The 24,922-nt window shown below is 26.6% G+C and overlaps 1 protein-coding gene across 5 annotated transcripts in view; it reads left to right on the forward strand.

Moving 5' to 3' along the window:
• The window catches only part of DIP2 (disco-interacting protein 2), a 98,853-nt gene that overhangs the window by 60,124 nt on the left and 13,807 nt on the right, over positions 1-24,922 (forward strand). For 4 of the 5 annotated variants that reach the window (XM_067267548.1, XM_067267551.1, XM_067267550.1 and 1 more), the window contains exons 18-31: positions 3,727-3,841; positions 3,959-4,098; positions 4,575-4,711; positions 5,247-5,327; positions 7,587-7,714; positions 10,992-11,076; positions 11,156-11,254; positions 12,911-13,043; positions 14,750-14,943; positions 15,486-15,651; positions 16,285-16,586; positions 18,004-18,134; positions 21,539-21,630; positions 23,814-23,890. In XM_067267548.1, coding sequence (XP_067123649.1) covers positions 3,727-3,841; positions 3,959-4,098; positions 4,575-4,711; positions 5,247-5,327; positions 7,587-7,714; positions 10,992-11,076; positions 11,156-11,254; positions 12,911-13,043; positions 14,750-14,943; positions 15,486-15,651; positions 16,285-16,586; positions 18,004-18,134; positions 21,539-21,630; positions 23,814-23,890 — 1,880 coding nt within the window. The remainder of the gene's footprint in view (positions 1-3,726; positions 3,842-3,958; positions 4,099-4,574; positions 4,712-5,246; positions 5,328-7,586; positions 7,715-10,991; positions 11,077-11,155; positions 11,255-12,910; positions 13,044-14,749; positions 14,944-15,485; positions 15,652-16,284; positions 16,587-18,003; positions 18,135-21,538; positions 21,631-23,813; positions 23,891-24,922) is intronic. The other variant, XM_067267549.1, reaches the window with a different exon arrangement.

The raw sequence follows: 24,922 nt of genomic DNA on the forward strand, positions 1-24,922 counted from the left end.
TAAAATAAACAGGAATAATGAAAAATAAATCATTATTAATAATCAGGTTATTCTTATTTCAGCATTACTCAAAAGTAATTGGCTACCACTTATTGTTTATGATCAACAAAGGACATAACTGAAAATATGCAATCTTTATTAGAATATTTTTGTAATTACTATAAAATTTCCTTAGCATTTTCCAGTTTTAATGGCACTTTTTCAGAAAGATAAAACAAAATTTAAAATTAATATCTATTTTATTAAATCTTACTCTGCCTAAAGTCATACATTTTGTTATCGGAGCTTAAAACATTTTAAATCGTGATGGTTACTAAATAAGAGAATCCTCTTATGTAGTCACAGTTTGGATCTATTTTCTATGTAGATTTTAATATATAAAAAGTTTTTCTAAAAGTTCTACTTTATCTTGCAATTATAGAGAGAAAATGAAATCATTTGAAATTTTTATTTGATCAGCAAATCTTATATAAATTTAAATTTTCTGTTTTTGTTTTTAATTAGCGAGGTTGAGGCTGAAGTTTTAAACGCGAAAATGTATACGTCGGACGTTCGGCGCTGCTTTCCTGTAAGCCTAGAAGTTTGACAATGGCATTTGAAATGTCGAGCATGATTCCACTGACTTTCCAAATGCCATTGTCAAACTTCTAGGCTTACAGGAAAGTGGCACCAAACGTCCGACGTACACGTTTTCACATTTAAAATTTTGGCCTCATCCTCGCTATTATTAAAATATCTTGGTGTATTTATTAATTGAGAAGATGGGAAAAGAAAGAATAAAACTGAATCTTCAAGTCAAAAAAAGGAAAAAGTATAAGTAATTATCCTTGATACATCAAAATGTATTAATAAATAAAAAAAAACAGTAAATTTAAATTTTTATAAGATTTTTATTTATTTACTGTTCTTATAATTACAGTAAAACTTGTCTAAAATAGAACTGAATAAAATGGAAACCTGCCTAAAATGGAAAAAATTCTTTGGAATGGAGCAGTTTTCTATGTTGAATCTTAAATATTACTAAAAGCTGGAAATCTGTTCAATATGGAAACAGAAGAGGCTTTTGGGTACAAAGAATGTAGCATAACCTGGATAAAGCAGAAAGTCAATATTTCACTGGTTAGGCAGATAAGTAAAACTGTCTCCAAGTATAACCATTACCACAGAACGTGACAAACTGTATTACGAGAACAATTTTGAATGCTGTTAGAAAAATGAAGGGCACGTGACAAGAGGATATACAGGCACAATGTTTTTGTTAATACTAGTCTTTGTTTTTCTATAAGACTTGGCCAGCATAGCCCTGTATACAAAGTCAGATGCACTTTGCATATATGCCAGCCAAGTCTTACAGAAAAATGGTGGTGAAGCTGTGCAGGACATTGGAGAAATTGGACTTTCTCCTCCAATGCCACTCTTAGTCTTTGTTGGAATTAACTAGGAGCGGAATCAAATATTTTTAATAATCAAGAATTTTCGAGAACCAAACGAGTTCTTGAGAACAAGAAATGAATGTAATTTGTGAAAACAATGAGACTAAGATAACATGGTGTTACCTATTTGATCTGTATAGAATAGTACCAAGAATAACTAAATAGTACCAAGTATTTGAAAATAAGTTGATAATTACAGAGATTGGAGAAGTCAGATCACAGAATTACTTGGTCCGTGTTGTTGTAATGCAATTAGAATTTCTGACAGCAAATCAAGACAGTAGTTTTTGAAATTTGAATTGTTTTGTTTGCTATGACTCATATTCAAGTATATAGCACAAGTTCTTAGGAACAATGAGAACTTTTTGCAATCGAGTAGTTCTCAATTCTTACATTTGAATACTCCCATTTTTAGTTGGAATCACTTTGGATTCATTTGGATTAAGCTTAGTAATAAAATTTCTTTATACAGTACATGTAAAAGTGATTTTTACTTTTACTATAAAAAAATAAACATATCTGGTGTAGTTTAAAGATAAAAAGGAAAAAATACTGAAACCTGTTTAAAATGGAAACTTGCTAAAATGAATAAAATAATTTGGTACCATGCCATTCTGGTTTATTCAGGTTTTACTGTAATATAGTAGATGAATTAAAATTAAATAGAGCGTTTAGTTGTATCTTTTTATTATTTTAATTTTGATGTAATCACTGAACAGAATCAAATTTATTTAAAATTAAATTAAGATTTAAAAATTAAAGCTAAGAACAGTTATTATCTATTAGTATTAAAGTATAATATGGAAACTTAACATGTCATATTAATGATTATAATTTTAGATGTTCCTGTCATGTTATATACAATTACGAGAGATTTCATACGAGAATGATATAAATTCAAATGTTATGTAATAGTTAAATTCTCATTTTATCATTAAATATATTAAGCAAATTAATAACAAATTCACTTCACAACAAATATATAAAACAAAAGGGAACAAATTTCAAGTGAACAGTTTGCTTTCATTAAGAAAATTAATGTATCCAAATGGTAATTACTAAATTATGAAGTAATTAAAATGAGAACAGAATAATTTTGAATTTTAAGCAGTTTGTTATAAAAATTCAAAAATAATCAGAATGTGAAGAATATTTATTAATTAGATTGCATTCAGATTGGATAAACAGATTTTATTGTATAAATATATAGCAGTTTTGTTGTTTAGTATGTATTGTATGTCATTTTATGACTAGTGTTTGTAGTTTTGCATGTTACTTTCCTGACTGTTCTAGAATATAACATAGAGAAATTATGAAAATTAGTTGGTTTCTTGCATTTCATAACATATATTATTATTATGTTATTATGCATATAATGTACCTACACACACACACATCTGTGAAAAAGTTTAGTGCAGAATTATGATTTACAGAAAAGCTGTACTGGAAAGAGAAATAATAGATATTTTTACTTTATTGAATACAATATTTCTATAGCTTATATATATACCGTATTTTACGGACTATAAGTCGCACTTTTTTCTTTGAAAAATTGCCTCCAAAATTCAGGTGCATCTTATAGTCCGTAGCGTCTTATAGGTATTTTTTTAAAAAAAATTGCTTAAAAATTAAGGTGCGTCTTATAGTCTGTAGCATCTTATAGTTCGTAAAATACGGTATATATTTTTTAATGTAAACTAAATGAAATGGATTAAACAAAAAATTTAAAAGTACTCTGAAGCCTGAAACATTAACATAAAAAAAAATCAACATCTTCCTGTGACACAAGGTGTGAAAACAAATATATGTAATAGCATTTTAGTTCATCAGGAAGTCATTAAAGTAGTCAGTATTTAGTAAGATATTCTTTCCTTTTGATGGCATCAGCAATCATCCTGACAACTTTTGATTTCATTTTACAGGGAAAAAACAAATGTTAAACAAAAATAACAAATTCAGTGAAATGTGAAAGCGTTTTTTGTAGGGCAACAAGTACACATACACTTGTTGTCCAGTATGCATGAACTGTAGAATTTACATTTCTTTTTGAATCATTCTTTTGTAAATATTCTTAAATGTAATCATTATTCATTAAATTAATTAATCAATAATTGCTAATATTTTTCAATAATAGTAGCAAATCTATCTGATGATTACTTTTATTAACTGAGTGGTTAAAAATTACCATTACTAATTATATTTAATATATTACAATTAGATGATTCTTATATTAATAATAATAATATATGTCATTGGAAAATTATTTGATATATAATTTAAAAAACTTTTTTAGGGTCATTATCTTCTTGTGATCAGTTTGTTAGTGTTTTTCATAGTCGTGGGCTTTCACCGGATGCCGTGTGTCCTTGTGCAAGTTCGTCTGAAGCTTTAACAGTTGCTATCAGAAGGTAATTGATGTTTTGGTTAAATTTAAGTTAGTAAGTTAAACCAATATTTATATTTTTTAAATAGAATAAAAGTATATTCTATTATTATTTTTTTCTTTTCCTACAAAATTTCGTTAGGCCTGGAAGAACAGGTACAGGTGCTAGTGGAAGAGGGGTTTTATCTATGTCAGCTCTTAGTTTTGGAGTTATACGTGTCGATCAAGAAAACAGTTTAACGTCTTTAACATTACAAGACTGTGGCCAAATTATGCCTGGAGGTAAACCATTATTAATAAACAAATTATAAGCCAAATATCTTCTCATATTTTTAGGTCATTTCTAAAAGTTTTGAAAATTAATTATTGCTAGTTTCAAACTGTAACTATGTATTAGCCATTAATGATTAGTTTTGAATATCTGGAAGGAAAGAATTATGATTTCATTTCAGCTGTAGAGAATTAATTAAGACAGTTAGTTACTTAGATGCTATAACTTATCTGCTCATTATACCAATTGTTCAAATTATTCTTTGAATTATTTTCTTTTAGAGATTTTAACTGAATTTAATCATTTCTAATTAATTTGAAAATGAGATGACACCAATGGCTAATTTCTAGTTCCAAATTATAATGATGAATTTTTAAAATCATGACATTATGACTTTAAAAAATTAGTGATATTTAGTTGTATTTAAATTATTATTGTTTATGAAATTTATTTATCATTTATTGATGAAAATAATTTTTTTTATTAGCTGTGGTAGCAGTTGTAAAAATCAATGGCCCGCCATATCTATGCAAAACAGATGAGGTGGGTGAAATATGTGTTAGTAGCAATGCAACAGGTTCTTCTTATTGGGGATTACAGGGTCTCACAAACACAGTTTTTAAGGTAATGTTAAACATTTTATTAAAAACCAAGATGTTATAATTTAATATTAACAATCAATAATTATAAAAATTATTGTACAAAATTATCATGTTTTTTAATTATAATATAAAATAAAATGTATTAGTTTTGTTATTGTTTCATTTAATAATAATAATTTTTTATTTAATTAAATAATTATACACTCAAACCTGTTTTTGTGCGGTTTATTTTTGTGCGATTTGTTTTGTGTGATTTTTTGTGTGCGGTATATGAATTTCAATCAAATTGGTATACTGCACAAAAATAATTGCGCACATAAAAAATCGCACAAAAATAGACCACACAAAAACAGGTTTGAGTGTAATTAATTATTCAATTAATTATAATTATTTAACACGTGTGCATAGTATGTCGTTTTAATTTATTTAATGTTATAATAATTTCTTATTATTTATTTTGTATGTATTTCAAGGTACTCATCATATTATATTACTGTCTTTCATGTGTTTCTACAAATATCAGTTTTGTAATAAATATTAAAATTTTATTGTTTCAGACACAGCCACTTTATCCAGATGGACATCCCTTTAGTGATCAAGTCTTTATTCGTTCAGGATTATTAGGCTTTATGGGACCTGTAAGTTTATAAATTTTATAATTTATTATTAATTTTCTCTTCTTTTATACAAAGTAAATAAATAAAAATAAAATACTATAAATTTATTTTGAGTTATTCGGAATATACAAACAATTTATAATACCAATAAATTTTCATTATTTGTCATATGTTTCTTCAAATTTATTAATGAAAAAACAATTTACATGATCAGTGTAACTTATATATAGTATTATGCACTTATTTCAAATATTTTAATATTTGTATTTATTAGTTATTATTTATAACAGAAATGCCATCATATTTTTCATATAAAAATGAATTGAGGAACTTTGTGGTTAAATCGCACATCCAACAAAACTACAAAAATGAATTATTAGTGAGGTTGCGGCCGAAGTTTTTCTCTCTAAAGCATGAATGTCGAGTGCCGCTATCTTGTAAGAGGCACTCAACATTTGACATTCACATTTTAGAGATGAAAACTTTGGTTGCAACCTTGCTATTAACAAATTTGGATTGGTATGTCATCAATCCATCTTCTAAGAAACTTTCACAGTTCAATTAATTAGTGCATGTCCCATAAGTTGTACAGCGATATTCATAAAACATTGCATATTAAAGTGTTGGTGAATTGAACCCAGTCCTTGTTTTTCTTTAAAACTTTCTAATGTGGATATACCATTTTTCCACCAAGTCCCTTAATTGCTAGAATGAAAATTTACATACTAATTATTACATTAAAAGAGGGTATAAAATTCTACTTGTAAAGTTTTTCTCAACAAAAAATTCTTTTTATTTTTTAATGGAATTGCAAGTTCCAAATGAAAATCATTTCAAAAATCTTTCTAATTTGACTTGTATTAATTTAATTGAAAATACAGTAAACTCCCGATTATCCGGGCTAATAGTGGGGAGAGGTGGCACGGATGATCGAAAAACATGGATAATCCAAACTATAATTACAGTATTTATTTCTAAAATACTACATATTATACATTTCTAAGGCAGACAATTATTTTAATATTAATAATGCTCATTATTATTAAGAAAATCTGTGATTTTGGTTTGTTTGCAAGAATCCTTTTAATAATTTAAACATCTAAATACGAACATGTGCACACTTATAGGATATGTAAACATGAAAGTGAGCAACTATTTAAAAAATACATACACATAATTATTTTTTTAAAATTAAATTCATGCATGGATAATCCACAAACTGGATAATCCGCACACGGATAATCGGGAGTTTACTGTATTTGACATATTACAACTTTTGCCAATGTGTATATTCTCATTGGTATCACTTGTAACATTTTTCTTCATTTGTATATTTAAGTTAATAAAATCAACATTGATTTAATAATTTACTGTAAGAATTAAATATTTTTCTATTTGTTGTCTACATCTTCATTCAACTTAGTTTACTACATAAGCTATGCAATTTCATCCCAAAAATCAGACATTTCAGAATTTATGTATTCTATGTATTCATTATTAATGTGTTCTATCATGCAAGTTGAACATTTTATCATGTCCTGCTTAAGTAGTTGGTTGAAATTTGCATTTGTCCATTAAAGGTCGTAGCATCTTTCTAATTTTAATTTTTATTATATTAATTTATTTTTTGTTAAAGCTATAAATAAAAAGAATGATTTTTGAAAACGTATACAAAATTTATATGTAACTTCTTTCTAGAATAATTTGGAAATTCTGTTTGTTAGAACAAATCCTTAGTCATATTAAATATTTAAGTTTGAATTTGTTTATTTTACAGGTAGCATTAAATGCCCTTATTGTTAAGAAAATATATATTTCTTTTTCTTTTTCAAAAACAATAACAGTAATTCATAAATAATTGAAATTAGTATTATCATTAGCTGTATTGTGATGTAGATGTATTATTAATTACTCATTGGAAGTGAGGACAATTGGAATAAGAAAACTTGAATTTCTTGAGTATTTATTTTTTTCATTTAATGATTTTTAAGCTCTATAACAATGAAATCTATATTTTTACAATATATTTATATAAGCCAAATGATTTCTGGATTACATCAGGCAGTAGTTTGGCATTAATCTAAGAATCAGGTTTTTGAATGTTTATTTTTGTAGATTTATAAAGATAAACAGCACCTTTTTAATAGTGAACTAAATGTAGTTTCATGTAAAACTTTGCAAATGTGAAATTTACTATTAATTTATTATTTTTCATATTATATAACTTTCTGATTTGAGTTTAATATGAAAATAAATTTAAAAAATTGTTTTCTTTCTTAGGGAGGTCTTATGTTTGTTTGTGGCACATTAGACGGATTAATGCAAGTGAGTGGTCGAAAACATAACACAGATGATATAATAGCAACCGTCCTTGCTGTGGAACCAATGAAATTTATTTATAGAGGAAGGTAATTAGAAGAATTTTTATTCATTGTAATTTATGATGCATTTATTTACAGAAAATCTAATAAATACATTTTTTTAAAATTATAACGTTATTGAAAAACTTGAAGCAAAACTTATTAGTTTCTATTTTTAATATCCAGCAAAATATAATTGTATTTATTTAGTGAGAAACTTTCTGATTATTTGAACATTAATCATGTTTTGATTTATCTATTAATTTAGTTTGTTATTTTAATGGTAGTATTATATGAATGAAAAGTTGTTTATATTATTTAGAATTTATTCAAATATAAAAATTAAAAATTTTTCTTTGTTTCTACAGAAAAATGTTGAAAATTATACGTTAATAAACATGATGATCAAATTTTACTTAGCCAGATGTATTAATAATTTGAATTAATCCCTGGAAATGCAATATACAAACATATAGGATTTATTATGCTGTATAATGAACAAATTTCAAACTTTTCTGATAAAATTTTCTTTATTTCAAATTCGTGTTGTGGCAGACTATATTCAAAATATTGGTTTTACGGAAAGGTTGAAGACACTATCTTCATTAATTACGAATGGTTTTGAAGTGACACTAGATGGGTTACCAGATTCTATAATTTCTCAGCAATTGGACTACTTTTGATGAAAATTTACACTTACGTCAATGTTTTAATTTTATTTTTCTTATTAAAAACAGTTTGAGTTTTTATTCCCTATATACAGATTTATGACATTAAAAGCTAATGCCTGTTAATTAGAAACCAAAGTTTGAGGCTTAGCATTCCTTTACTTCTTGATAAGCATTTGTGTGAGCCTTGGCTAATTTCTGTTAACAATGCCTTGAGTACAACAGATTGCAGTGCCATTATAAACAGCATACAACGAATGTGTGAATAAATTAAACAAATGTCATGCATGTTTGGTTTTTCCATGCTTTATTAAATAAGTTTTTTAAATGCATTTTATACTTGTAGTCATGACTGATCATCTGTTGTTGTTCATGTATAGAATTCTTCTTACATTAAACACTCAAAATATTCACACCCCTCAAATTTATTAATTGGAAAATTTCCCATATTAATATGTATGCATAAAAACTTAATTCTAAACTTACTTTTTTACTCTATTTGAAAATTATTTTCATTCAGTTTCAGAATCTTGAAATAAATTAGAACTGAAATAAAATAACAGCAAAGCATGTGAATAATTTATAAGAATGCTACTAGAGTAAATAAATAAATATTTCAATAGCAAATGACTTACTTTAGGTAATATTTAATAATTTAAAAATACATTAATTAAATTCTATTAACATTAATAAGCCAGAAATTAATTTCTAAAATGAATTTTTCTGGTTTAAAGATATAAATTTTGCATTGTTGTAATTTCTAAGATTGAAAAATTCCTTCAGAAATGTTTAAGAAGTATTGTTCTGACTTACACAAGACTGAACTGTGTTTTTTATACATGAATGAACAATAAATAGATGTTTTACTATGGAAAAAGCATCCAAAATTAAAATTGTAACACAAGTTTGTTGTCTGTTTGTGAACTATTACTGACATGCAGTAACATTGAAAGCATACATGACATCATTAGTCACTGATCATGATGTGCATCTGTATTTAGTGAATTGAAGAGTTAGCAGCAAAGTTTGTACTTCATGCAATTAGTTACATATGATATATGTTGGAATTCATGAGTATTGGAACAGTGGGAAGCAAGAAGTAAACTGTATGTATATACATTTCAGAAACACAGGATTTTTAGATAATACAGTCAAACCTGTTTTTATGTGGTGGATAGGGACCGCATAAAAAAACGCATAAAAAAAATTGTGTGAAACTTCACGAGTTGCTATAAAAAATAGTTTTCGCAACACAATTAAAAAAATATTTTTTTATGCGGTCAATAGGGACCGCATAAAAAAAGTCTCACATAGAAAATAGCTCAAAACCTTACGAAATAACTAGGAATTGCTTTTTTAAATGAAATCATGACAAGGCTTGGCAACTACTTGGAATCTCGCCAAACCTTTTGGAATCTGATTTAGAAAATACGTAAATAATACATCACCTTCAATTTACGCTTTGAAATGAATCTTATCTTAATGGTCCAGGAATGTGAAAGCACTTTGAAAGTTTAATTAACGTAATTAAAACAGACGTAGAATTTATTGACAACAGATGTCAGCACTTGACTGCATCGTCTTGTCTATTGTCTGTTTTACATATTTTTGTCCAGGTGGTGTTTTGTTGACTTAAAAAATAAATTATTTCATTTTTCGCATATTCATGCAATAATATTACTATAATAAGTTCATTTATGCTATAATAAGCTTATTTAGCTATAATAAGTCAACGTGAGACATGACAAATCGCACGAGACTAGTCGCCAACTATACCGCACAAAAAAAAAAGTGCAAATAAAAAATTGCACAAAAAAGACCGCATAAAAACAGGTTTGACTGTATATAAATTTTTAAAGTCTCACTGGTTTAACTATTGTTACTTAAAGTCTCACTTATGTTTAACTATTAAACATTTGTGTACTTTTTAGAAAAATGTTTCCCCCCTCAAACTTTGGCTTTTAAATGTTTTTGGGAGGGTCTTTAGGCATGGTTTATGCTATAGTTGCTATTGGGGGTTTCGGCTTTATTGTATGGGCTAATATAGTCAATAATTTTTTATTTTCAAAATTCTTAATACTAGTTTCTAACTTTTAAGTTTCATGTGAAAAGAATTTGAAGTATTCAGATGTTTAGATAACTGTATTCTTCATAAAATAAACATGTTTTGAAGCGTTAAAAACTTCATATTTGAAAAATTGCATTATTTTACTTATATAGTTAGGAATTTAGTATTATAAATTAGCAAAAATTAAAGATAACACTCAGGCTTATTTTAAAAAACAAAATGGTAGTACTGAAGAGAGAGTTATTGTATTTTTAGGTTTTTTTTTTTACTTTATATATTAATTATTCTATAAAAAAATTTAAATGTGCGAGTTCAATAGCACTTACAACAGATTTACAGATTCCTGTAGAAATTTGTATTATTTTTTTTATTAATTACTAGTATTTTCAGTTTTAAACGATTAAGAAGTATATTTAATAAGTTAATTTTTCAATTTCTTTCCTTATAGGAAAGAAAATAATTGAATTGTGTAATACAGTTTTTACGACTATAATTTTTTTATAATTACAAGCTAAATATTATTAATTTATGATTCTATTTTACTATTTTAAATTATGTGAATGAAAATAAAGAATTCCTATTATTACAGAATTGCAGTATTTTCTATTAGAGTTCTTAGAGATGAAAGAATATGTGTAATTGCTGAACAAAGACCCGACTGTACAGAGGAAGAAGTATAAATAAATTTTATTAAAGAAGACTGTTTGAATATTTTAAAATAAAAAATGTTTAATATATAATTTATAATTTCAGAGCTTTCAATGGATGAGCAGAGTTTTACAAGCAGTCGATAGTATACATCAAGTTGGTATCTACTGTTTAGCTCTGGTTCCACCTAATTATTTACCAAAAGTATGTATATATCTAACAATTAATGGGCAGTTTTATACTATTATTAAACTTAATTTGAAATGTTATAGAATAATTACTAATACTTAAACTGGTTTATTTTAGTAGAACACTATTGATATTATAACAGATCATAGACAGAACTATACATTTATTTAGGAATATAAGAGTTGGTTGATATTGGAAGATTTTACAGAAATTTTGTATAATGAATTATACTAAATTAGAACAATTTCCATTAAATGTATTATCAGTAAGTTAACATATTTCATGATAAAATGTTATTGAAATATGCAATATATTTTGTTATGTCTATGAACATAAAACTATTATCGTGTGCTGGGATCTAACAGTGTAGTTTACATCAATAGTATGTAAGAGATACTCGAAAGGCACTCGAAGAATTTTGTTGGTCAGAAGAAAAACTTCAAAGTTAATAAAATGTTATATAAAAACAGGAAAATGTACTGTACCTCAGACTGTACTACATATTTGATAATTAGAATTGAAAAATAATAATAATAATCATTATTAGGATGTACCAAATTTTTATTTTAAAAAAGAGGACGATTTCTAGAACAATGTGTTACGTCAGTACCAAAAAAAAATTTTTTTTAATGTCATTTGCACCATAAATACTTCAAGTATAAATTTTATATTTAACATGACTTGTATATTCTTTAGAGAATTCAGAATGTGATGATTTTATCTTATAAATATTTTGGTCATGAAGTTTTCTTTTGTTTCAGTTGCTGTAAAAATATTTTAAATTTGAGATATAAAATTACTTTCGTAATAACCATTTATTATTGGGCTAATTTTTGTTTACTATTATTCCTACATTAAGGCAATGATTACTATAAAACAATGTTAAATACTGTTTTATAGCAGCTATAGCAAATATTTGTACTAAATAAAAGCTGAATTATCTTTTAGACGTCTTGATATTGTTATCTATAAGTAATTAAGAAATAAAATAACGAAAAAAAATCATTCTGAACATTGTAAGTTCTGATAGAGAAAAAGTGGCTGAGCAAGAATTCAATGATTATCTGGATTCAAAAATCTTTCTTGTTGCTTAAGAAGCAAAAATTAGTTAAATTATAGATAGATATTACAGAAGGGATTAAATTTGTAAATTAGATAATTATTGTTGAACATTTTTTTAGTTGAGTTATTAGAGATAAAATTTGTGTGTCAGGTGGCACCATGTATGTTGTATGATTGAATATATTTAATAATTTTTGTTATGAATATTAGCTGATAATTTTAATTTCACTTCATTGACAAAAATTTTATCAAGTATAACCATTCTAAATACAATTATTAGGCATATTCAGAAATGTCTGATATAGTCTTGTGAATCATAATCATTTTGTTATTTTATAAATGTAAATTATTTATAAATTTAAGTACCCTGTTTAATTTATCTTTATTTAATAGTATAGTAAAAATTGCAATACCTCTCTGGAAATTCTGTGTCAATTTTTTATTTTATTACTTTTAGTTCATTGTTGAATAACATAAAATAAATTTATACTTTTTACTAGCATTCAATTATTAATTTAAATAATTATTTTATAATATTTTAAATTCAGATAATAAATAATTAAAATATTTTGTTGTTTGTTTATAAAGTTTAATTATTTATATAAACAGACCCCATTAGGAGGAATACATCTTTCTGAAACCAAGCATAGGTTTTTGGAAGGCAGTCTTCATCCAGCCAATGTATTAATGTGTCCACATACTTGTGTTACAAACCTGCCAAAACCAAGGGAAGTGCATCCAGGTAAAAATATGAATTAATTAACAAGATATTAATAATTTTACAATAGTGATAAATTATGTTAAAATTTGATATTGGTTATAAAAATTTGGAAGTGTTTCAGGGATGAAATAAGTTATGTAAACGAAACATGCTGTATACACCCACAACTGCCATAAATGATCGGGCTAAATTTGGATATAGTGATTATAAATTAGAAATGAATTTGGCACTAGAGTGAGGCGTTAAGTGACATCTCGTATTAAAATTAATAATTATAATATTTAATTAATTAATTTAGAATAAACTGGAAGAAAAGAATCGACTCAAAGCGAGACTCGAACCCACAATTCCCGTTTACGTGATATTTACGGCAGTTATGGGTGTATATTTGCTTAATATCAGGTTTCGTGTGATGTGTATATTTGTACAAACATGCTGTATTTACAGTTGTTGTTTGTTATTTAACTAATTATTAATTTTATATTATTTTAATTATTTTGAGTTTTGTATTAAACTTATAATACATTAAAACTAAATAAAAGTAAACTATTTTATTGTAGGTATACAAGTATTTCGATGCAATGTTGAAAATTAAAAAAAAAAAAAACTTTAAAAAATATCCTACTGTAATGAATGGCACAAAATAAATATTTTGCAAAAGATTGCTCAGTTTCAACAAATAGATTCTGCTTTACACTTTTTAATTGTGTTGTAAAATTTACAATTTCAAAGTCTTCAATTTAACTTTCTTCAATTGACTTAATATTAAAAACTTAGAGATGAAATTAGTTGATTAAAGTGGTATTCTATTTAAAATGTCTATTTGGATTTATTTTAAAGTGGAAAATAAAGACTGTTTGTTTTTTTCTGATAAGCTTTCTTAACTTTTGCTGAACAAAGACGTCTGTATAATATGTCCTGTTAATAAAATAAGTCTGAGTAGGCATTTTAAATACTATACTATAAGGACACAGAGACATATGATTTAATAAAATGGTATTCATTGCACAATTCATTCAAATTTTTGGAAATAGTAGAAACAGTTTTAACAATGTTCGGTTAACATATAATTGTAAGCAATTGTTCTCATTAATAAATTTTATTAAATCAAATAGCAGAAATCACTTCAATACAGCTTTGATTGCTGCACATATTACATTAAAAGTGAGCTTTTATTAATTTAGCACCAAGCCAATGATGATTGAAAATTTTAAGTTTGGTAACTTTTTATTTATATTTCTGTGCGCTTATGTATTTACATTAAAAATTATTGTAGTTAGAAAGTATTTTTATAATTTATTCTTATTGTGACATTTGAAGTGAATTTATTAAATTTCATAGTTTGTTTTGAAATACTTGTGGGAAAAAATTTGCCAATTCTGTCGTTTAGTAATTCTTCTTCATGAAATCATTACCATTTTGAATTAAAATGATAAATATGGTTAAATTATCATCTTGAAATATATTAACTGTTGTATAATACAAAAAAAAAGATATTTTAAGATTAATTCCAAATGATTGCTAGATTATATCAGGCTCTATATTAATGCTACTGTTTACTACTGTTAAATAATTTGGCCTAGAGGTAGGCATTAGCTGCCTACCTCAAGGTCAAATTACTAATAATAGCATTAATTATAGCCTGATATAATCTAGCATTAATCTTTTTGTAAATGGATATTTATTTATTATTTGTAAATGTGTAAATTAAAAATTACTTGTTTCAGAAGTTGGACCAGCCTCAGTTATGGTAGGAAATATGGTACAAGGAGTTCGTTTAGCTTCTGCCCAGGGACGAGATGTTGGCATTGTTGATGACGATAGTGATACAGCCAGAAAATATCAGTTTATTTCTGAAATACTTAAATGGCGTGCAACAACGACAGGAGACCATACTGTTTTTACACTGTTAAATTCAAAGGTACTCAAAGCTTTTTTTTTAAATAAATTAAAACGTATTATTTCTAAATGATGTGCTGGATTATTTATCAGGTTAAATTAAGGCTAATTTTATAATTAGCCTTATGTATATCTAGGCTCTATACTTTCCAGTTTTTCCTGCGAAAAACTGGAAAGTTCTATGAAGAGGATATCATGAAGCTTCCCCGTAGATAGAAACATGTCATTAATAACAATGGTGCATACGTAATAGAATAAAAGTATATTTTTAGTTTTAAAACAGTTTCTTTTATTTCTCTCAAAAAGCACTATATACTTTCCAAACAAACCAATACTTTCATTAGCAATTGTTTGTGAATAAATATATAGATAGTCAAATTTCAGGCTTGGTTGTTTATCTATTAACAATTAACATAAAATAAATTTTTAGAAAGGTAGGAAGTTAGACTGTATCTTGTGCTAATATTAATAATTACAATAATTTTTGAATTAAATCATTAATTTTAATCATTATAAATATTTTACATATTTATGATAATATATATAAAATATTTCTTTTAACAGGGTAATAATGCTGCCTCATTAACTTGTTCTCAGTTACATAAAAGAGCAGAGAGAGTAGGTTGTTTATTATTAGAAAAAGGAAAATTAAATACAGGAGATCATGTAGCCTTGATTTATCCTCCTGGTATTGATCTGATCTGTGCCTTCTATGGTTGCCTATATGTTGGTATGTATTATTTTATGAAAATTTTTTATTGCTTTTTTTGATGATGATGTATGAACATTTGAATTAAAATTAACTTTTGTCTATATAAATTTAAATCACTTTATTTCAATTCTGTTAAGATTATATTAATTTTTTTAACTAATATAAATTGTCTGTCTCTTTTTTTTCAAGACCTATATCTTACTATAAACTAAATGAGATTATTTTATTTTAATTACATACAGGAAATGTCTGAGGATAAAAGATTTCCATCCCCAAAAGAAAAAAAATAGCCTAAACAAAAAAAAAATAAATTTAAAAAATACAAACAAAATACAATAATAATTATGAATATTTTTACAAAGTATTTTTTATATTTTGAATAATTAAGGTGAAGCATATACTCTATAATCAAACTAATAACTACACGATAAAAAATAATCTGAGTTATATTTAATCGACGAAAAGAAACATAAATACTAAATTAATAAAAATTTTAAAAAAATTAAATATACATGGAATGAAAAAATTGTATGATTAGATTTGAATTCTGATTTGTTTTGTGTATTCCAATTACTTTTACTAGTTAAATTACAAAGACACTTGTTGATTCTTCCTTTATAAAATTTAAATAGATATTAATTTTAATTATAGGTGTTGTTCCTGTAACAATAAGACCACCTCATCCACAGAATCTCCAAACAACACTACCAACAGTAAGAATGATTGTTGATGTGAGTAGATCTGTTCTAATTCTTTCAACTGCACCTGTGATTAAGTTGCTCAAGTCAAAAGAAGCAGGAAATGTGGTGGATATTAAATCATGGCCTTTAACTATGGAAACTGATGATTTGCCTAAAAAGAAACTTGCAAGCATTTATCGAGCACCTACTCCAGAAATGATTGCTTATTTAGACTTCAGTGTCAGTACAACAGGGATGTTAGCAGGAATAAAAGTAAGTAATAAGTTGAAACTTTAAAATAAATACTATATTATTTACTTAGTATTTATTTAAGTAAAATATTCAGTTATTTTAAAGGTTTGAAACTATTAATTTAATGTTGATGTCACAAATTTCTCTAACACAAAAAATATTTGTCACTGTTTGTATTAATTATTATGATGCGTATATATAAATAAAACAAAAAAGGACTCAAAAGTGAAACTTAAAAAAATGCTAAGGCTTTATTTCTGGTTAAAGCTGTATGAAAATATTGAAAAAGTAAATTACATAAATTGTTCTCCATCAAGTTGAATTAGTAATAGTAGTTTTTTTTTTTATATATTGTATATAAACTCTTTCCATCCTATGGGCACTAAGAGAGCCTTTTTATCAGGTCCAGAATGGGGTGGTGCCATAATTTCTGGGTTGGACTACTACTTGAAAAATTCCTGGGAATTTTTAACCTGACCAGATTTGTTTCCAGATCTCTAGATCAGTAGGATGACTCAGTCATCCAGCTGCAATTTTAGTAGCCAGGGATTCAATTTATACGTAAAGGAGAAAAGGCTTTGATTATTTTCTTGTGATTAGAATTAATTTATAATTATAGATCTCTCCCATTCATTTTCTGTGCATCAATCCACACATTAATTATTTTTATTATTGAATATTAGATACTAATACTTGAACTTGTATTTTGAAAGCTAATAATTTTATGAAATTTTGTAGTTTAAAAAAACAATTTACAAAAGTAATTAAAAAAAACAAAAAAGCTTTATTTTTTTGTCCGTATCACACCTTGGGAATAACAGTCTTACAGCAAAGTTGATGTTTTCTTGTAGACTCTTGTCCATCTCAATATGTAAAACACATAAAATAACTTTTCCTTTGGTGACGGCATAATTAAAAATTACATATAAATGGTAATAAAAATAATCAGGACATTTGTGGATTTTTTAAAGTGTAAATGTCATCCTGTCTATTTTTATTAAGATTTTAAAGCTTTTCATTTTATTACTTTGAGAATAGACTTCCTTTATAAAATGCTTAGGATGAATAGGATGTTAATCCTATTGTTCAACTATCAGACATATTTTTAAGAATGTACAAAATTTAGGATTAATATTTTTGAGCAGAAACTTCAAAAGTATTAAGTGTTTAGCCAATAAATAATTTTGATTTCTAGAATTTAAGTTGTCTCATATATGCTGATATATCTAGTGGAAAAATTTATCTTTAAAATTACTGTCACTAAAGCTTATTTATTATATCCTTTAAGATTATTAAAGATTTTAATACTATAAATAAAATTGTGTGGGTGTCTTATCAATTGATGAATAATGAAAAGTATTTTTCATTTATTTTTAAAACTATTATGCCATTTATTATTTTATGCAAAAAATCATAAATTATATTTAATTCGAAACAGGTATCTCATACTGCTGCAACTTCTTTGTGTCGGAGTATGAAATTAGCATGCGAATTATATCCTTCAAGACATATAGCTTTATGTTTGGATCCTTACTGTGGCTTAGGATTTGTTTTGTGGTGCTTAAATAGGTAAATTTGTTTTTAATCTCTTTAAAAACAGAAAAATTAATTTGACATAATTTCTACATAATAATTGTATAATCTTGTTCATTTTTTGCTATAATTAAAAATTAACTTATTTTCTGTCGTATAAGATGCATTCTTACTTTAGTAAAAATTTTTAGAAATAAAAAATATTTTCAATAACTTAGGATATGAAAATCTAATGCACATTACAGAAAGTAAGTCATCCGGATGGACTTTTTAGTGAGAGCTCTTGACTTGATATTAGTGAATGCTCGAAAATGATTAGACTGACAATGACTATTTTATATTGCCTTTGTAATGTTTATTCTAACAAAAATTTGAGATAAATTTGGCTGAAATTATTAGTTAGCGATTTCTTCATTGCAGCAAGAGAAACAAATGACATAAGTAGATTGATTGTATTATGAATATATAGTTTTTTTCAGATTGATGGCCATTTATTTTATATATACAGTGGGTGATCAGTTAATGAACAAATCGGATAACGAACACTTTCACGAAAGACTAAACACATCACAGAACAAACACAAGAAGAAGCGATGTAAAATAATGTCAAATACCGATTGGTCTTCCCTTGTCTTCAGGCAACAATTCAAAACTTTTTGGAATGCAGATGTTGACATCGATGCTCAAGCCGGTATATACTGATTGGATAGTATTCCTTCGAACTTTGAAACTCTCCCGTGTGATTCCAGCCTTTTATTTTTCTGACAGAAACAATTCTTTTATAGTATTCATGAGACTGTCGGGCGGGCTCTCGTTAAGTTTTGTGTTGGTTTTTATTTTCGAAAGGTGAGAGTATAATAGCAAAGATAGAGAGTGGGCAGATGTCTGATGTTGTTGGGCAGTATGGCTTGAACAGGTCTACAGTGGGCCACAGTTCAATCTTATCTAAAAAAGATACAGTATAATCAAGAAGACTCAAACAGATTAAGGAGTAACAAAAATCACATCTGAGAAATAAAGAACATTGAAGAGCTCATAATGGAATTTGAAACGGATCTGACGACAGAAAAACGCCAAGAACTCTCGAATGAAGAACACCAAGAAGCTCGGCGAAATATGTTTTCTTCTGAAAAAGAGGATTAATGCCAATATCTGCTATTAATTTAAATATCTTCTGAAGAAGTGAAAGGATGTCAGAACAACGGTCTTAGAATGGCATCCAAACCAGGTTGAGGTTAATAGGCTTGGGGATGTCTACAATTACAGTGCTGTTAATTAATTCTGAAAAATCCTGAAGAAGAGAGAAAAGCAATTGACATTAGACAGATTCTTTAACCCCACAAATGGAAAAAACATGACTGATAAAAATGCAAGACTGTGTATATATGTATTTTTATTGTTACATATAAATAAACATAGTTAGAAAGTATATATATATTCTATTTTTTTGAGTTTCCAGAATGAATTAATCAAATTTCCATAAAAACCTATGGTAAATCAATAATTGGTTAACGAACAAAGTCTTGAAATGGATTATGTTTGTTAACTGATCACTCACTGTATAAGAATTATTTTCTCATTTGTGTTCTTCACATAGTAACTTATAATTGTGTATAGAAATATACACAATCTGGTTGTTCTTAGACCACTATACCAAAGTTAGGATAATTAGGTTTTCATCACATGCTCCAAGTTTCATTTTTCTTAGAACTAATGTAATCTGTCCATTTTATTATATACAGAGTTATTTTTTTTTTTTTTTTTTTTGTGCATCTTATAAGATGGGAAATTTATCCTGGCAGAAATATGCATTTCTGTTCATTAATATAAAGTTATATATACAGTGAAAATTCAATTTATTGGATTAATGCTTTCATGGAAACATTTTTTAATTTCTGTGGTCTTAAAATATAGAAATGAAATGCACATTAATCATTCCTAAATTGTTTTTCCAATCTACTAGTCAGAACTTTTAGTCCTGAAGAATGAAGAATGTTAATCTCAGATTGCTCTTTCTTAAAAGTGATCACATCACACACAAATATTGGTATGCATTGATAATAGTAACATCAGTTAATGTTTTTGGAATGTGATGTAGCAAGTAGTAGTTCAAACTGTGTGCATTTAGCTGTGTGATCTTGCATGCATCTTACCTGTCAGACAATGGCTCTGTAGCTTATGACACTTGTCATAAGCTACAGAGTAAGGGGTGGTGGTGGCGAAGCAAGGCCAAGCAAACATCATAAATATTGAAAGTTTATTGCTCAGTTTGAGAAAGAAAAATTCTATTAAATAAATAAAGTTTAAGATCAATGACTTTTAAAAAATAAATAATGCAGATTGTATTGAACTTGATGGTGAAAAAATATTATTGGTGTACATTTTTTGATTTAGTAAATATATGTAGGTAAATATGATTGTTATATAATATATACTCTGGCCGTACTTCACGAAGGAGTGCTTGTTTACTGAATGTGTGTAGGTCTAAAGGCAATGAATGGCATGATCTATTGTCATTCATACTGATTATTTTCAGAGGCAGGTGGGCAAATAATAGGGTATGCTGAAATGCAATGCTGTACACAGAAATGATATCTGAGTAAATAGTAAAACAGATGTGTGACATGACTTACATTTTCTTGGAAAGAGAAGTGCATAGGCAATCACAACTGAATTGAACCAAAGGATGTACACTTTTAAAATATTTCTGATGAGATGAAAATGTTTCTTCAAACAGTTGGCTACCTGAAATTAAGCATTTTATATAGATGATAATATTGAGCCAGAAATACATGAAGTAATATTTGAAAGTATTTCCATTGTGATGGTCACTCTTTAAACTTAGAGAAATTGATGAAGAGGATTTACTAGAATTGTATCATGAGTTCAAAGTTATAAAGCATTACACAAATATTGTTGCGGTGTATAAGATGGTATTCATGAGAAAAGTATAGGACAAATTTCTTTTTTCAACCTCTTTTCAAATAATATGATGTTCCTGGGTCAAGCAGGTTTTTCAAAGCTAAACAAATAGAATTACTTTGCAGTTAAGCAATTTTTAAACAGGGTTAAATGAAATAAGAGTTTTTAGAAAAAGAAATGAAATCATTAAATAAAATTTTAAAAAATGTCTAAAAATAAAGTAAGATGATAAATGTATATGTAAAAACAAAACAACAGCAAACAAACAATATTATTTTACTCTGTACTGACCTTAATTGTGGGATTTCATTCTACAAAATCATTCTATATAGTTACTGTGATTAGTTACCAAGGAATTTAAACCGAGAGAGAAATTAATTTCTGAACTTTTTAAATCCCTTATTAAAATTTATAATATGAATAAATTTCTAACATTCATCATCTTTTATGAAGAATATTTTTAAGATTTTATTTTGAAAAAATTAATTTTATTGTTAATATAAAATATTATATTCCAGTGTATATTCTGGTCATCATTCTATTTTAATACCACCATCAGAAGTAGAGATAAATCCAGCATTATGGTTGTCCACTGTCAGTCAATATAAAGGTACACTTGTCATAATTATTTTCAAATGTGTTATATATGTTTTAGTATTGCTGTCATTTCAAAATCGTGGTACTCTATATTAATCTAAATAAGATTTTAAATAAAATTAATGATTGCATATTAGTAATATTTTTCATTAAAATCAAATAAAATAAAAACATTCAATTTAAGTCACACTGTCAAAAAGTATTTATAATAAAATATTGTCCTTAAATTATAAAGAATATTTATCACAAATACAATGTTTTCAATAGACTTTACTTTTTTCGGGCATTAAGAATAATATAAGTAACCCATTTTCTCTTTAAAGCATATGGTTTTGTGCATAAACTATTAAAAACTCAAAAAAAATGAGCAGTCTGTTTTCTTACTTGATTCATTTTTAATACCAAGCTTACTGTACTACAGTTACGGATATACCAAATGAAGCAAGCTTATTTAAGAAGATATCGTGATCAATCTTGTCGAATACTTGTTTCAAGTCTCATAAATGAACAAAAAGTTTTCTTCTTTTTCTGACTCAATCTATTTAAAATAAACACATTATAATCAGTATTTCTTCCTGATCTAAAAGTACCAAGATACATTGACAAAACTTTATATTCGGGAATCCATTTTTTAAAGTCTATCTGAGAATATTGCACTAAAGATTTTATGGGTTACATTCACCAATGAGATTGGTTGATAATTAAGTGTATTACTTTGATCTCCTCTCTTATATATCATCTTAAGCACATCCTGATTCCAGGAATCAGGAATAGCATTGATGTCTTAATTTTATTGAATATGTTAAACATTTTGACTAAAGTTTTCTCTTTATAACTCTTTAAACCTTTATACATTTCATTTATTCTTCATCAGGACCTGGAGCCTTTCCTGATTTAAGTTTCAAAATTGCTTCATTCAATTTTTTAAATTCAATCTGGATCAAGTATAGGATCAAAAACTTGAATTGTTTAATCCACCAAGCTCAAAGTACCTGCTACAGCATGTTTTCAAGAACTAAGTTCACATTTTACAGTATTATATCTTGAGAAACGTTTCCTTCCTTTCCATATCAATTGACTTACTCCAAAATTGTCAGGTGAACTTCAACAGCAAATGACTTCTCTCTTATTTTGGCCCAAAATAGTTTCTTTGCAGAACCTAACAATAAGAATTTTCATTTCTGTTGAAACATTTCCTTAATGCCTTTTTTTACATTCAAGATCAAGCCAATTTTTCCCACTTACTTATAAGTTAGTACTACTGCCTTGCAATAACTTCCATCATTTTCAGTTGTATTTATATAGTTCTGTTTATTTCTGAATTTATTATATTCTAATATTAATTTCATTTTTTACTTTCAATTTTCAAAGCATCTCATTCACTCTCTCTTTTTAATTTTTACATAAGTCATTAAATAAACTAATTCTATGATATTTTTTATTTAAAAGTAACTACATCTTTATCAATAGATGTTGAATCTCTCTTCAGTTCTGCTAAAACTAAATTATTCTTTCTTGTTTTATTTTCTAGTCTGTCTCTTTCATACAAAACCAACTTTAATTTCTCTTTCAAGTTCTCTCTGTCTTCTATACCAATTTGAATGGCTTTCTCAACTTTTTTAAATTCATATCTCATGATCTTGAAAACCTTTACTTAGTTCATCAGTTTTTTTCTAGTGACGACAGAAAATTTTTCTATTAAATGTGTTTTTTCATTCAACAAATCAATCACTCAATTGTTTTTTGTGGTAAACTTTGAAAGTAGTCTTTTAATTGAGATGGTTTGGGCATTGTTTCACTGGGTGATTGCTCTCTCTCTTATCAATGTAGTCACTGAAATGATGAGGTGTTCTCATTTGAGAATGGGAAAGTGGACCTGTATTCATTTCTATTCCACTTATTATTAATAAGTAGTATATTACAACTCCATGCATATAACCAGATAAAGATATCACACCTATATTGAATATTTTCAGGAAAAGTTGACCTAGAAAGACACTCACCGCTTCTTTATTTTGTATTAATATAAATATGTTAAAATAGTTTATTAGAGTGTTAATGTAACAAATATCTTTTGTATAAAATGCAAACATAACATTGAACATTGAAAATATTTTTATACTTTCAGCAATTTTTTTTTTTTTTACTAGATTGAGAATATTCTAAATAAAATATTTTTTTATATATATATTTTAGTGCGGGACACTTTTTGTTCCTATGGAGTAATGGATCTTTGTACTAAAGGATTGGGTTCATCAATAGGGCATTTAAAGGTAGTTTTAAATTTAACTATATATAAAATTAAAAATCATATCATATTTATTAATTATTTTAATGCCTATATTACATATACAAATATATGGAATTTTTTAATCTGAAAATAGTAATTTTTAAATTTGAATTGTGAATAATAAATTAACAAATGATGAGTACTCTGTACACTCAGTACTCATCACTTGTTAATTATACAGGTACTCTTCACTTTATGACCGAGTTCTGTTCTGACGACTACGTTGATAAGCGAGGAGCGTGCGCTGGGAATATAGGATTATTGTAAAATTATACAAATTATGCAACAAACTTCAAATTTATTCATGAAAAGACTATTATAGTACTATAATAGGCTAATAGCGTACTATTAGCCTATTTATAGTACTATAAGACAATTATACTAGCCTATTTGCCACTGATCAACACTCAAGCTGAGAAAGGGGATTCCCCGAATTGCAGGTCGTAAGCGCAAGTGGTCGTTAAGCAGATAGGTCATAAAGTGAGGAGTACCTGTACACAATAATCATCAAATGCTCATACAGGGTTGTCCATAAATTATGCCCTCATTTGTTTTTTTTTTTTTGTTTGAAGTTTTTACTCCCCCTTCTCATTTTCCAGTTTTCATGTCTTCAGATGTCCAACAAAACAACCTCCCTCAAAATTTTTATCATTTACGAATAATATGAAATGTATAAACTGCGTAAAATTTAATGAAATAAAATGATGGATGTCCATTAAAGTTCAATCCCTCTTCCCTTGTCCAACTTTTCATAACCCCCTCCCTCTCTTCCAGTGTGGATTCCTTTATAGACAACCATATCATAAAACTATACAAATGTCTGATTAGAAGTAACTTACAATTGTGAAATTAATTTGAGGCTGTTTTAAATTGTTAAAAAAATAATAAAAATTTCTGTGAACTTTCCTAAATCTTATTTCTTCTAAAATTTTCTTGTATTTCTAATACAGATTTCTTTATTGGAGTATATTTTAATAATAATCATCATCAACTGTTTGCATAAAACCGGATAGTC

The sequence above is a fragment of the Centruroides vittatus genome, unplaced genomic scaffold, assembly GCF_030686945.1.
Source record: "Centruroides vittatus isolate TY-2023 unplaced genomic scaffold, ASM3068694v2 contig_3060, whole genome shotgun sequence".
In the NCBI taxonomy this organism is placed as follows: Eukaryota; Metazoa; Arthropoda; class Arachnida; order Scorpiones; family Buthidae; genus Centruroides; species Centruroides vittatus.